At 40.6% G+C, this 14301-nt stretch overlaps 2 protein-coding genes across 4 annotated transcripts; both read right to left on the bottom strand.

The window, feature by feature from the left end:
- Positions 1 to 966: 966 nt before the first annotated feature.
- Positions 967 to 7075, bottom strand: LOC120042007 (probable polypeptide N-acetylgalactosaminyltransferase 8). 3 transcript variants are annotated; one of them, XM_038986882.1, is made up of 11 exons: positions 6115 to 7075; positions 5475 to 5721; positions 5136 to 5302; positions 4870 to 5053; positions 4572 to 4769; positions 3261 to 3375; positions 2888 to 3073; positions 2564 to 2701; positions 1780 to 1875; positions 1527 to 1694; positions 967 to 1305 (listed from the first exon to the last, which is right to left on the bottom strand). In XM_038986882.1, the coding sequence occupies exons 1-11, from the start codon at positions 6404 to 6406 to the stop codon at positions 1171 to 1173; spliced, it is 1926 nt and encodes a 641-aa protein (XP_038842810.1). In that variant the 5' UTR covers positions 6407 to 7075; the 3' UTR covers positions 967 to 1170. The 3 variants fall into 3 exon arrangements, with proteins under 3 accessions (XP_038842810.1, XP_038842811.1, XP_038842812.1); XM_038986883.1 differs by having other exon boundaries at positions 4870 to 5050; XM_038986884.1 differs by lacking the exons at positions 967 to 1305; positions 1527 to 1694 and having other exon boundaries at positions 2641 to 2701.
- Positions 7076 to 7194: 119 nt separating this feature from the next.
- Positions 7195 to 11192, bottom strand: LOC120042008 (NADH dehydrogenase [ubiquinone] 1 alpha subcomplex subunit 9, mitochondrial-like). Its single transcript, XM_038986886.1, has 11 exons — positions 11113 to 11192; positions 10571 to 10741; positions 9881 to 9978; positions 9647 to 9738; positions 9216 to 9357; positions 9016 to 9118; positions 8598 to 8668; positions 8451 to 8527; positions 8004 to 8099; positions 7680 to 7746; positions 7195 to 7493 (listed from the first exon to the last, which is right to left on the bottom strand). The coding sequence occupies exons 1-11, from the start codon at positions 11165 to 11167 to the stop codon at positions 7323 to 7325; spliced, it is 1143 nt and encodes a 380-aa protein (XP_038842814.1). The 5' UTR covers positions 11168 to 11192; the 3' UTR covers positions 7195 to 7322.
- Between the last annotated feature and the right edge of the window lie 3109 nt (positions 11193 to 14301).

The raw sequence follows: 14301 nt of genomic DNA, 5'->3' as shown, positions 1-14301 counted from the left end.
GACAAAAGGCATGTGGGAGCCTCCCCAAACATATGGAAGAAGGTACTCTAGTCAGATGAGACTAAAATTGAGCTTTTTGGTCATCAAGGAAAAAGCTATGTCTGGCGCAAACCCAACATCTCTCATCACCTCGAGAACACCATCCCCACAGTGAAGCGTGGTGGCAGCATCATGCTGTGGGGATGTTTTTCATCGGCAGGGATTGGGAAACTGGTCAGAATTGAAGGAATGATGGATGGCGCTAAATACAGGGAAATTCTTTAGGGAAACCTGTTTCAGTCTTCCAGAGATTTGAGACTGGGACGGAGGTTCACCCTCCAGCAGGACAAGGACCCTAAGCATACTGCTAAAGCAACACTTGAGTGGTTTAAGGGGAAACATTTAAATGTATTGGAATGACCTAGTCAAAGCCCAGACCTCAATCCAATTGAGAATCTGTGGTATAACTTAAAGATTGCTGTATACCAGCGGAACCCATCCAACTTGAAGGAGTTGGAGCAGTTTTGCCTTGAAGAATGGGGAAAAATCCAAGTGGCTAGATGTGCCAAGCTTCTAGAGACATACCCCAAGAGACTTGCAGCTGTAATTGCTGCAAAAGATGGCTCTACAAAGTATTGCCTTTGGGGGGTGAATACTTATGCACGCTCAAGTTTTCTGTTTTTTTCCAAAGTGGTAGGCATGTTATGTAAATCAAATGATACAAAGCCCCCAAAAATCGATTTTAATTCCAGGTTGTAAGGCAACAAAATAGGAAAAATGCCAAGGGGGAGAATACTTTCGCTAGCCACTGTATTTTATGAATGACATAACATGTGGAACAATGACAAGAAAGCAATGCTAAGACCTCCAAAAATATTTTTGTGTGTATGCATTCAATATACAGTGCATGGTACATGTTAGTTTATTATGTACACATTGGTAGCTAAAAGCTGAAAATCAGAACCACCATCAACAAGATTATTTTACAATGCAATCTTTTATTCTGTCTGTTTGTGTCATGTTTTTCAAGAGAAAGAGAATAATGCAATAGTCTACATTGGATGTTTGTTGTCAATCAATTTTGTATTTTCTTTTGGCAAGATATTGTTTGAAACAGTTATGATAGATAACACAAATGTCAAATCTAGAATTTCAGGAATGTGACCCTAACAACTTGTCCATGGCGGTGTTTTAGAACTCTCTTATGACATGTTGAATTCTCCAGTTTTGCCCAGTGCATTGTTGGATGACCAGCATATAGTATGAGTTTTGTCCCTGGGCAATCTCAAGACACCTATTTGTGTGTGTGTTCCTGATGGCTTGACCCTGGAAAAACAAATGTATACATAAAATAACTTTGGATGAACTTTACATGCTTGTTAAGTGAATGCTGTTATGAATAAGGCTTTGATGGAACTGTGTTTGGGTGTGGTGCATAGACCACTGTTCTAGAGCACGGTTTGGACAGAACCGAGTTTAGGAAACCCTGCTCCAGAAGATAGCTCTAAAATGTATGATCTTGACCCACAGGTCTGATTACAGGTTACCTGTTGGAAGTCCCAGTGCTTGTGTAGTCCCCTCTCCGTTGCCAGTTTACAATCATGCAGCGTTGGTATATTTCCAGTGCCAGGATCCACTAGACACCGGTTGTTGTTGTACTTGTGAGACTTAATCCCACCCACGTAGATCTCCCCATCAGTGTTGTAATAACATTGCTGTGGATAAGAACATTATTCAACAGACAGGGAGAACGGATTGTTTGGCACAATACACAGACACATACATAGAATACAAACATACCTGTGGTTGATAGAAATGACATCCATAAAGAAGGGGTATATTCCCAGGGACAGTCCCCTCATCAATACAATGGCTCTGCAGGAGGTCATTCTGCAGCTGGAGGTGCAAGAAGAAGGTGTGTTTAGGCAAGAATATTTGGTGGTACACTAATTCCCTCTTTACACTATCGTGCCCAGCCAAACCAAACTGTACCGGCTCTTGATATTTTCTTTTCACATTGCCCTTTAAACCATGGTGGATGTGTAACCAGGCCTTCTCAATACAGGTAGGTTTGGCTCCATAGTTTGAAACAGTAGACAGTATGCTATGCGTTCACTAAGAAGATCTGTTTCCATGACTCTGCTGCATTTAGACTGGCAGCTCAATACTAATTTGTAAAAAAAAATTGCGTTTTTTTTTTTTTTGACAAATCAGATCAGCTCTGAAAAAGATCTGATGTGATTGGTCAAAAGATCAATTAGTGGAAAAATATCAGAATTGGGCTGCCTGTCTAAACGCAGCCTGATTGTTTCGTTTTATGACTGCTTAATAAATATCCACCATCAAATTAGAACATTTGATTGTTACAACTGTTTGTCATAGTGTGTCTTTGTTTTAGTGTGCTGCTACTGCAACCATGAAAATAATGGAATGGAATTATATACAGTTAGACCTTAAAACTAATTTGGTTAAACATTGTTTGGCATTTACCTAGCAAATTTCAGAGTTATAAAGAGTTGTCAAAGTTATAATTCTATACATTGTATTAATCTGGTGAGGGACTTAGTAATAATGTATCCCTTACTCCTCCATAGGCCACTAGCTCCTCCCAGGTGGCTAGTGTAGGATACACATTATCCAGGTACCACTTGAAGGGCTTACATTCAAGCTTTTCTCTGAGCTTCTTCCTCTCTGACACATCACCAATATCAATCCCATGATCCTAGGAGGCATACATCACAAAAATAATACTGTTAGAAAAACATCTCATCAAAATGATTTCCACAGGCTATTTATAGGAAAGAAAGATTGTCTTGTTTTTTCGTTGCTCGACCCACAGTGGTTTATGGGCAATTCCAGTCAGTGTAATCCCGTTTCCATGGAATTGCCCTCATCTCAATTTCCCTACCTTCAACGGAAGATTCCAAGCAATGTTCACATTACTTTTGTAGTCATCCATCCAGATCGCAGCTACCCTCAGTGCATTCCTTCTCATGATGTAACTCAGGTCAGGTGCGTAAGGTTTGTGTGCCCTCTCAATGTGTGCGATCTTAGAACAAGGCACTACCTCTATGCTTCCTCCACACAGCCACACCTGGAATAAAACAGACCAGATCACCGCAAAATGTTATTGAAGATATGAGACAAAACATACTCTGATATGTGCTTGTAAAATGACACAAATCTAATACATACCCAACTGAGGACAATTTCCTTAGCTACTTGACATCAGATATTGTAATTTGTGCAGCCATTACGCCATGGTAACCAGCTCAACCTACCCTGATCCCCAGCTCAACATTCTCTCCTCCATAGATTTTCATTCCACCATCAAGTACCCCAATCTCTCCAAGGAAAAGTCGATGTGCCACAAAAATACCCATGACAGAAGGACTCCTATAAAAAGAAAAGTCAGTGAGTGATTATGTGGAACCAACCAGCAAGTAAAAGCACTGCTACAAGAAGCAGGAGCTACAACAGACACACAATACACATCATTGAAATCAATTCTACATTGAAAAAACATGCAACAATTTTAACGATTTTACCGAGTTACAGTTCATATAAGGAAATCAAGTCAATTGTTCACTGTAGCTTATGCCTGCCCATACCAAAACCCCACCGCCACCATTGGGCACTGTTCACAATGTTGACATCAGCAAAACGCTCAACCCACACGACACCATACACACTGTCTGCCATCTGCCTGGTACAGTTGAAACCCGTATTCATCTGTGAAGAGCACACTTCTCCAGCTTGCCAGTGGTCATCGAAGGTGAGCATTTGCCCACTGAAATCGGTTACGATGCCAAACTGCAGTCAGGTCAAGACCCTGGTAAGGACGATGAGCACGTAGATGAGCTTCCCTGAGACAGTTTCTGACAGTTTGTGCAGAAATGTTTTGGGTTGTGCAAACCCACAGTTTCATCAGCAATCTGGGTAGCTGGTCTCAGACGAACCCGCAGGTGAAGAAGCCAGATGTGGAGGTCCTGGGCTGGCATGGTTACATGTGGTCTGTGGTTGTGAGGCTGGTTGGATGCACTGCCAAATTCTCTAAAACGACGTTGAAGGTGGCTTATGGTAGACAAATGAACATTAAATTATCTGGCAACAGCTCTGGTGGAAATTCCTGCAGTCAGCATGCCAATTGCACGCTGCCTCAAAACTTGAGACATCTGTGGCATTGTGTTGTGTGACAAACTGCACATTTTAGAGTGGTCTTTTATTGTCCCCAGCACAAGAAGCACCCGTGTAATGATCATACTGTTTAATCAGATTCTTGATATGCCACACCTGTCAGGTGGATGGATTATCTTGGCAAATGAGAAATGCTCACTAAAAGGGATGTAAAGAAATGTGTGTATAAAAATTGAGAGAAATAAGCTTTTTGTGTGTATGGAAAATTTCTGGGATCTTTTATTTCAGCTCATGAAACATGGGACCAACACATTACATGTTGCGTTTATATTTTTGTTCAGTGTACATGGTATTCTTCTGCAATTCCTATTGACTGCTACTAATTAATACAGAACATATGAGACAATAAGTCTCATAGTGATGGGGCTGGATGCTACATAGTGGACGTCACTTACTTCCCTGGTTGTGATTCATCATGGAGCTCGTTCCACTCTGGTCTGAAGGACTCGTACATGCACCACAGGGGCCAGTCAAAACCGTGTGCATTGGCCCAGTAATGCTCCACCTGCAGGTCATCAAAACCGACCTTGTCAAACACCGGAGTCACCACAGTGGTCCTGTCTGCTTTGATCCTGGCCAGCAGTGGCTCTGCCCTGTAAGCGTGGACAACAACAAAAGTCAATCAATCAAAGACAAGCAGACAGATGCTGCCCAAGTAATGTATGGGAAACACCATACACACATGGCACTTACCACCCCACGTTGACTTCAATGTGAGCATCCAGAATGGCCACTGTATCGGCGGTGGCGTGCTCCCACCCTGAGATGCGGGCTTGAGTCAGTCCCATCTGCTGCTTGTGTCTCACCCTTTTTATAAGGCCCGGCCTTTCCTTGTGGATGAGCTTTATGTAGGCAGCTAGCTTTTCTCCCAGGTCTTCTGTGGAGAGAAGAGATTCATAATCAAGACTATAGACAAATACTTACTCCACTAGTAATGGAATGGTGACTGTGAGATGCACCATTGGAGCTGTGGTCGTCCACCAGAATGATTTCTCTCAGCAGGTGTTCAGGGGTTCGGTTGATGATGCTGCAGATTGCCCTCTTAATGACAGACAGAGCCTCGTCCAGGTAGATCAATACCACAGCAATACTAGGAAGGTCCTTGGGGTATGTCTTCTGCAAACATCTGAGTGTTGAGAGATTATTTAGAAGGCATACCACCACCTGTGCTTTGTGTCTTACCATTTATCAGACAGTAATATTTAAATGTCCTCCTCATTTCATCAAGTCATGACCAAGCAGTGTAGTTACGGTCATGACCATAGCAAAGTTACAGTCCTGATTACAGTTGGTTTAACCTGTTGTCTCGTGTATCTGGCAGCTCTCTGTTGAGTGGCAGTTGGTCACTCAAGAAGACGTTGTATCCATATCTCTGGAACAGGGCCTCGGCCTCTCTCTGCTCCTCCTCTGAGAGGTCATCACCCCACTTTGTTAACAGGTAGGAGTTGGGATACAACTTGGGCACCACCATCTTCTTTGCCTCTGTTACCACAACTTCGTCCCTTGTTGTGGGGTCTTTCTGATATTTAGATTCTATTAATTCGGCTGTGGACAAAATGCTCACAGGTATTACTGATGCCACTGAGGAAAACTGTGTCAATGTTATTGGCATGAGTGCCATCTATCAGTAGAAGACTAACAACAATACGAACCAATTCCCTTTTGTTCTTAAGTAACACTTCATTTTACAGTATTTCTGAGTCACTGGCAGATTAATTTAATGATTGACTGACAATGACTGTATTATTTTAGCTCATATGCAGAAGCATATTACCCATGCAACATAACATAAATATTGCAGAAATGCATTACAAGAGTCACAATCCCCCCAAAAATCACTGTGCATATTGTCATGTCATGTACTTCAGTAAAGAATACTGAAATGCAAAGAATGTATGTCAAGATGGCGATTGAGAACACTTACATAGAAACACTTACATAGTTTGTTGATGTTCTTTTCAATTCTCTCCAGTCTCGTCATCAGCACAGTATTCTGATTCTTGGCAGTCTCTTTTTGGTGAAGCCTTTTTGTATTGGAAGTGGAACTCACTGCCTGTTTCATATAGACAATATACATGATGAGTGGAATAATGGCTCCAAACGTGATTCCCACTCCTCGCAGGACGTTGAGCTTCATTGCTACCTGTCGACAACAAGCCTGGTTATGTCCCTTTGTCATATACATTGATTCGGTAACTGTGCCCTCTAAAGACATTACAACTCCCTCCATGTAATGCCATAAAATACTTCTTATCTAATCAACAAAGGATACATGTGCCTATTAAAAAAAAGAAAGCGAATCACCATTGATTTACTTAATTAACAGTTATGGAGAGTTGACAAGGTAGATCAACTGTTAAAATAACACATTACAAAGAAAAGGCACAATAATTTAATACCAAGATTTCAACAGCCACGCTGTCTTCATCAGGGTATAATGGCAAACACTGCGGGTCACTAGTTTATATAGTGTCAAAGGACACATACACAGATGTCTGTAATCATGGCCGGCTGTGGCTTGATTTCATTGTTTGATTTACAAATATCAATAGTACATATACAAAAGCATGAATGGATAACATACATTCATAAACAATTAGGCTACATCATTTAGGCCTACAAACACAAGCATGATTACACAAACACAGATGTTAAGACCAGATATGTGATGTAGAACATCATTGATAATTGCTGAGAGAAACGTGGACATAACAGTTGAAATCTTATCAGTTGGTGTGGAGGTGGAGACTTGGTGTGTAGTGGAACTGTGGGAGGGGCTCCATAAAAACAGATAGTGAGTTACTGGAGGAAATAATAGATTGCTGAACCTTGCTGACTCAAAGTCCTGAAACACCGTTCAGATGGTGGTTTCAAAGTACATCTCCTCAATAAATAGTGATGCACATGTTATGTTACACATGGGAGTGTGTTAAGGTGACTGATTATTTAGACTTAATATTTTTTTGGCTACACAATGAATGCTGTTTTAAATGGATCCATGGAATCATAATGACAAAATAGTTTTAGACGATCATCTGTTATTTATTTATGTACAGAGTATTTGTAAAAGAAGACAGCACAGTTGTATAGGAGGATCAGCCTGTGGCTATGGTGGTGGTGTTGGGCAGTCAGACAAGACGGGCTACTCAATAGTTGACTGTCTTGGCTGGCTTGGTATCGGCCAACTCAGCCTCCAAGAAGCGGAAGCGGCGATGGCGACGCAGGACCTCGATAGCCTTCTTCTCTATGGAGGCAGGGATAATGCCTAGGTCCTCCAAGCCAGGAAGCCCTGGATACTTCATATCTGTGGTATGGAACTGGAACAAACACATTCAGGACATTAAACTTTCTCTTGGATTTGTGTAAACATATTTCCTTCATTCACATTTCTTCAACATGTGGCCCCAAAAATATGAAAGAAAATTCCAATTTACCTTAATTTGTATAAAATTTGCTTTTTACAAAGATGCTTATAATTTGCTGTTTATGTTGCATTTTCTTACTCGATCTACTTTGTCAGGAGTTGTCCAAGGCTCGAATGGGTTCATTGCAAAGAAACGTGCAACAAGACTGAAACCAGAGATAAAGGAAAGACATGTTTATCATACCGTATCTGATAGTATTGCATTTAAAAAACCGACAGGTTCCTTGTTCCTTGCCACCTCACATCCACTGGTCAAACTTGATAAGGCTTTTTGTGTTCTAAACATACTAACAGCTTGGCACACCACTTCATCAGTCATCCTATAATAGTACGTACACAGTTAATTTTCCTCCCGAGGGCCATTTAAGATACCATGCAGAACCAGAAGCCGGTGCAAACTCACTGATAGAGAGGGCGTGGGAGAGGGTAGGGCACAAAGGGCCTGTGTGCCACAGCATACACGTACTCCACCAGGTCATGAAGGAGATAACGGTTTGGTCTGTGTGGCAGGAAAACAAAACTAACCAAAAGACTGACAAACATTTTGGTTGCTACATCTCTAAATTCTGCTGGTTGACGTTTCTAAATAATGTACTGCATGTGTGAACATGAAACTGCCATTACACAATCATATATTTTATTCCACGTACAAGATACAAACCCATGCAATAAAGCAACTCATCTAGTCGATGAACAGTCGTTTTTATGATTTATACTAGGTTCACCTAGTTGTTGATAATGAGCAGTTCAAATTAATGGATAGAATTTTAATTAATTTCCTGAACTGACTGGAAACGCAATTGACATCCCTAAAAAACAGCCAAAAGTCAAGCCCATTTCAAGTCCTTACCCAACTAGTGCATATGTCTTGCCATTGGCATCAGGGTCCTTGATGGCGTTGATGATAGCCATGGCCACATCCACCACCTGAAAAGAGCAGACAGAGTGAGTCTTGAGTAACAGACATGGCTGACATCATGAGATCAGACACACTCACATGAACAGGCTGCTTCACCGTCTTCTTCCCCATGGAGATGAGAGGCACAGCTTTCCCAAACCAGCGCATGTCTGTGCAACAAAGGAAAAAACAAACATTCAAACAATGACTGAACTCATCCCCTTTTAAACAATAATAGCATTGCATCAAGACCAATTGGAGCCGATGTAGCACCATAAAAAAATCATTATTTTGGTTTGTTTTGCCAATACACTGAACATTCAACTATGCAATAGCCCCCTCAACAGTTTGCAGTCCTATACAGTCAACAGAGGCTGTGTAATTATGCCAACATATTCCCACAAATACAGACACTGTCTACTTAAGAGTTCTGACAGATCACATTTAAATCTTATTTAACTTTTTAACCGTTTTTACTCTGGGCCACACGGAAATTAACTATGCTCTGCTTATTTACTGGCAAAATGGTTGAAGAATCTGTCCTCCCTTCCAAACATCTCAGCAGGCTTCATGATGATGGCATCAGGAAATTCATCTCTCACAGCCGTCTCACCTACTGCCTACAAGGTTACATTACACACATTACATGATATTTCTCCACAATGACATGCCAGAAAGAAATATGTCCAAGAAAGAGAGCTCTGCATTAGCCAGTACCTTATTCCTAAGGTATTTGGAGGGGCTGCGGATGTCAGCGTTGAGGTGAGATATATGGATCAGCTTTGTGATGCCTGCCTCCCGGGTGGCTTTGGCAATCTGCTGAGGGATGCTCACGTAGGTGTCCTCAAAGGGATAGTTCCTTTATACAGATAGAAAGAGGAAGAACAGAACACTGAGTAAAGCCAAGTACAACAAACGTTTCGCAGAAAGTCATAATATAAGTGTTCCTAATGGTGGAAGCAGGGTTGAGGTTCTTTGCTCCACTAAGGAGTAATTCAAGCCTCTGGTGTAGTTAAAAGTAGGTTGATTCATATAGTGATGGAGTGATGGAGCAACTCTTTATGTGAATGTTCACCACCAGTGGGTTCTTTTTAGGAACCATGTACTTTTCTAAAATATGTTTGTGTATACAGTCAGTTGGGCCATACTTGGTTTCCCACTCTCGTCCCACCAGGTTGATGACCACATTGGAGTGAGCCAATGCTTTTCTGATAGAATCCTTGTTCCTGGCATCCCACTCCTGAAATATAGCAAGGCGGAGTGCACATATGAGGCTTGAGGGTAACCTGGCATGAGAAAAACCAACACTTAGCTAACAAATGAAGAGATTTGAAAGTGAAGTGATTAATGACGTCACATCTGATAAATTGTATTTTTCTCACCATAAAGATGATCTGTCCTAGATCCCCCATGGGCCTGAGATACATGAGGTCATACTGGTCACACCGGTGAGGAATCACAATCTGAGAACCCATACGACCTACAAAACCACCAGACAGGTCAACAAACACATAACTGCGCCATAGGAAACACAAGTATGCAGTCACTGCAGTGTAAACAAAGAGTATTGTCACAAAACCAAAGAAATTAATGCATCCCTCACAATCACATATAAACATAAGAAATAAGTTGAAGACCACAGAGCTGCCATGTTTAAAAAAAAAAAAGTTTTTATTTAACTAGGCAAGTCAGTTAAGAACAAATTCTTATTTACAATGACGGCCTACCAAAAGGCAAAATACCTCCTGCGGGTAAAGGGGCTGGGATAAAAAATAAATAAATAAAATATAAATATAGGACAAAACACACATCACGACAAGAGACAACACAACACTACAAAAAAAAAAACTAAGACAACAACATAGCAAGGCAGCAACACAACATGGCAACAACATGGTAGCAACACAACATGACAACATGGTAGCAACACAACATGACAACAACATGGTAGCAACACAACATGACAACAACATGGTAGCAACACAACATGGCAACAACATGGTAGCAACACAACATGGTCATTTGAAAGGTTATCATCTGAAGGCTTCGGGACTGATGATGGTGAAACTCACCCAGGCGGTTGACAACATATCTTCCCAGGAAGCCGGTGGCTCCGAAGACTGTGGCTGCTACCCCACTGGAGGAGGAGCGCCCCCCTTTCCCTCTGGGGATGACAGCATGGTGGACCGTTCTCTGCTGGACTGTCACAGGGACGGCTGATAGCACCACAGGGGAGCAGGAACCTGCAGGGGGGAGCAGTACAAGCAGAGGGGGTGGGGTATCTCTGATGGTTGTACTGTATTCAAACTGCCAACATCACAAATGATCAACCTACCAAAAACATAGGCCTTCTTAGCAAAAATGTCTGTGGCACAAACTGATATCTGATATATGACATGGTGCTAGAAATTAGACAACTAACGTTAGTCGTATTCGTAAGCAAGAGTTAGCTAACCGGCTAACTTAGGTCATATCACAAAAAGAGTCACAGAGGGTAGCAATGTCGCTTAAAAACTATTCTGTGTTCAGATTAAACATTCTTTCAACTATCTCTCAACAGTGCAGTTATCGGTGCATTTTTATCATCTAAAAGTGCATGTCTTGTGTTACTCACTTGAAAACCTGGGAAGGACACTCGCAGGACGTCTAACGAGCGCAGCGGCCGCCATGTTTCTTCTCTAAAAGCGCTTCTTGGTACGGCAAGTTAGAAGGGTCTGGGTTTTGCGTGAGTTAATGGATTCGTTTGTTTGAGAGCGTTATAATTTCAACATGTTGGCAATGTAACAGTATTTTGCTATATTGTAATCACTATTCTGAAATATAACCAGCCAGCCAGGGACTAACCTAACATATCAGGCGTAAACTATAAATACTGTATATATATATATATAAATATATATATTGTTCCCACTTATATTCTCATCCAATAGTGTAACTCTTTAATCTTTTGTGACTAAGCTAGGTTTCCATCCCATTGGCGACAGATTTTCAATCGAATATTCTAAAATCCGTATAAAAACAATATGCTCATTTTCCCACCAGAGATGTGTTTCCATCAAATTGACTTGTTGGGGATAAAAGCTGTGAGTGATGACGTAGTCCACATACAAATACCTTTCGCGGTAAAATTCCCATGTAACGAATAAAAAATACAAGTTAAATGGGTTTCCATCGCATTTCCAACTCTACTGATGGTTTTCTCACCAAAAAATGTTGCGTGAAATAGAGAGTGTGCCCACACTGGTATTTGCACGTGCTCTCTAGTCTAGCCAACATCTCGCAAATATAGTGCAGGTAGGCCATAGCCTATGATGAGATTATTATGGACTAAAAAGTGAGTTTATTTTTCTTTGTCAAACGGCAGCCAAGCATCGATGTTCATGTAACCAGAATAAGACCCTCGATGTTTATTGGAAAGGAGCATCAAGCTCATCATCTTCAGTAGCGGAGTGTGAGTAAAATCATAGGGGAAGCCAGGAAAGAAAAAAGACATAGGCTATTACAATCTATGTGTTGTGATTGTTTGCTCTATAATGTGTTAGTTCATATGCCCCGACACCGTGATATAGGCCTATAGGAATAAGGCTGAGACAATAAGAAGACACAGTGGCAGAATAAATTCAACTACATCTTTGTTTCATCACAAAACCGGAGAGCAACTTCTGTCCGGTGAAGTCCACAAAACATAGTGCATGTAACAAACAATTACAATTACCTACAGCATAGTCAAGTAAGGTAATGTTTCCAAAATGTTCGGTCTACTAAACAACTATTGATTTAAAACAACGCAGTTATCGAAGTCGCAAAGAAAACAGGCGCTGCCTCAACTATTCCAGCACCATTGCAACTTCAACATTTCAACATCATCTAATCACCTATGCTTAGTCTAATACAGTGACAACTAAAATATACCAAAAACTATTTAGTCCAATCAATTTAAGCTAAATATGATGTGGCTGTCCATGGTACTGATTTATCTGTGTGTGTTGTGTGCGTGAGTGCTTGCTTGTAGAAAAAAAAACGGTTGACTCACCCTACCTGTACAGACATGCCAATGCCATCCTCTTTCATGTTACCTAAACCGACTCTGTCATCACCTTGCATTTTCACCACCCTGTGAAGTTCACCATAATTTATTCAATCTATAGCCGAATAAACTGCATGCTTTCGGACCACACAACATGTAATCGCGTGACTCCAAGTTTAGTTCGATATGATTGATGGTTATTACGTTAATATTTGCGCATAAAAGCGTTTCCACGGACATTTCTCGCATATTACATTTTACCGACACTAAAAGATCTCACCTTGCCCAGCGTATTTTTTTTGTCGACCTTTGTAATGTATACCAACAGATGTTGTTTCCATCAGGCCTGTCATTTATCCGACATGTACTTTACCCACATACGTTTGGATGGAAACCTGATTACAGTCAATTCATTTAGTTGTCTACCCCATTAAGATACATACAGATTATGGTGCCTCTCCCTGTAAACTTGTGTAGACAGGTTATTTATCAGATGCAAGGAAAATGACAGCATACATTTCACAAAACACTGTACCTCATCATTACAGCTACAAAGAGCTTATGTCACCAATACCAGGATGTTCTGGTCTATATGCTCTATTTTCTTTGTCATTATGTTGACTTCTAGAAACTGCCATGGGATAACACAAAATTATGCTATTCCCTCACTGAATGTTTCCTGGCAAGCTACAGTATATCATTGATTACACAACTCTCACTTGATTACTTTTTGGGTAACTTTTTTATGTGCAGAATCTGTCTTTTATCCTAGGTAAATACAGAGCTAAAGTGCAAGGATTATAACACTGCAAGGCACAAACTATTAATAAAATGATTGTCTCTCAGTGTCTAATCGTAAAAAAAATAATTTACAAACACAAACATAATCGAGTATAAAATTATTCTTTCATACATAGATAATACAAGTAAAACCTGAACAAGTAAAACCTTGTCTAAACTTTACAATAACCTGTAACATACACCGTACATAATTTTCTGCATTACATACATCAAAAATCACAGCAGGTACATATATCAAGCCATTACAAACATAATTTCTATGTCTGGATAATCATCACCATAATGACCATTATAACTATGTAATATCATTCCAATAGCATTATTCAATCTAATAAAGATGCAGGACATAAAGGTTTGAATAGAACATGTTTCTTACAGGGCACAGCTGAGCTGAAAGATCAGCAGTGACAAAAATACTTTCTTTGGCTCAGCCTTTACTGCACACGCTCCTTCAGAAACTAATAACCATTCTAGAAGGAATATTTTTTTTTTTGAAGCCATGCAAAATATTGCACAACGGAGCTGCTTTGGTTTGGAATATCTACACAAAGTACAGCAGTAAAAGAGTAAACCTAAAATATAAATAGTATACTTTAAGAAGTCAACGAACGGAAAGAAGATGAAGGCCATTGAAGGCCGAAACGTTAATCTTTTTAACTTGCTTAAATCAACAACAAAAAAATTTAATGGTGAGCGAGCATTGCATCTTTTACTTTTCAAAGAAGTCAATGTACAACAGGTAACACTAGCTGGGGTTGAGGATTGTGATCTGGGCCACAAAAGATGCACATAACAAAAGCATAATGCTGTCGTACCACGGTATTCCTGAATTGTAACTTTAACTGATCCTGTCTCTGTCTCTGTCTCTGTGCCACCTTTAAACAGAAAACGAACCATCAACAATAACCCATGTTTGAGTCGGGATTGGTAGCTTGCCAAACTATGAATCTTTGCTCTTCTCCATGACACGTAGAC

This window comes from Salvelinus namaycush, unplaced genomic scaffold (genome assembly GCF_016432855.1).
Source record: "Salvelinus namaycush isolate Seneca unplaced genomic scaffold, SaNama_1.0 Scaffold6, whole genome shotgun sequence".
NCBI classification, from domain to species: domain Eukaryota; kingdom Metazoa; phylum Chordata; class Actinopteri; order Salmoniformes; family Salmonidae; genus Salvelinus; species Salvelinus namaycush.
The sequence above is the reverse complement of the archived record's forward strand: the minus strand, read 5'-3'. Positions and strand labels throughout refer to the sequence as shown.

Excerpts from the sequence above, each read along its gene's own strand:
- LOC120042007 (XM_038986882.1), bottom strand. The coding sequence starts at position 6,406 with ATGGAGGGAGTTGTAATGTCTTTAGAGGGCACAGTTACCGAATCAATG. Across the intron at positions 5,303-5,474 it reads CCAGATACACGAGACAACAG|ATGTTTGCAGAAGACATACC; the intron begins GTTAAACCAACT and ends CTCAACACTCAG. Across the intron at positions 1,306-1,526 it reads AGCACTGGGACTTCCAACAG|GGTCAAGCCATCAGGAACAC; the intron begins GTAACCTGTAAT and ends TTGTTTTTCCAG.
- LOC120042008 (XM_038986886.1), bottom strand. The coding sequence starts at position 11,167 with ATGGCGGCCGCTGCGCTCGTTAGACGTCCTGCGAGTGTCCTTCCCAGG. Across the intron at positions 9,739-9,880 it reads TAGGACAGATCATCTTTATG|GAGTGGGATGCCAGGAACAA; the intron begins GTGAGAAAAATA and ends GCTATATTTCAG. Across the intron at positions 8,669-9,015 it reads ATTCTTCAACCATTTTGCCA|ACATGCGCTGGTTTGGGAAA; the intron begins GTAAATAAGCAG and ends TTTGTTGCACAG.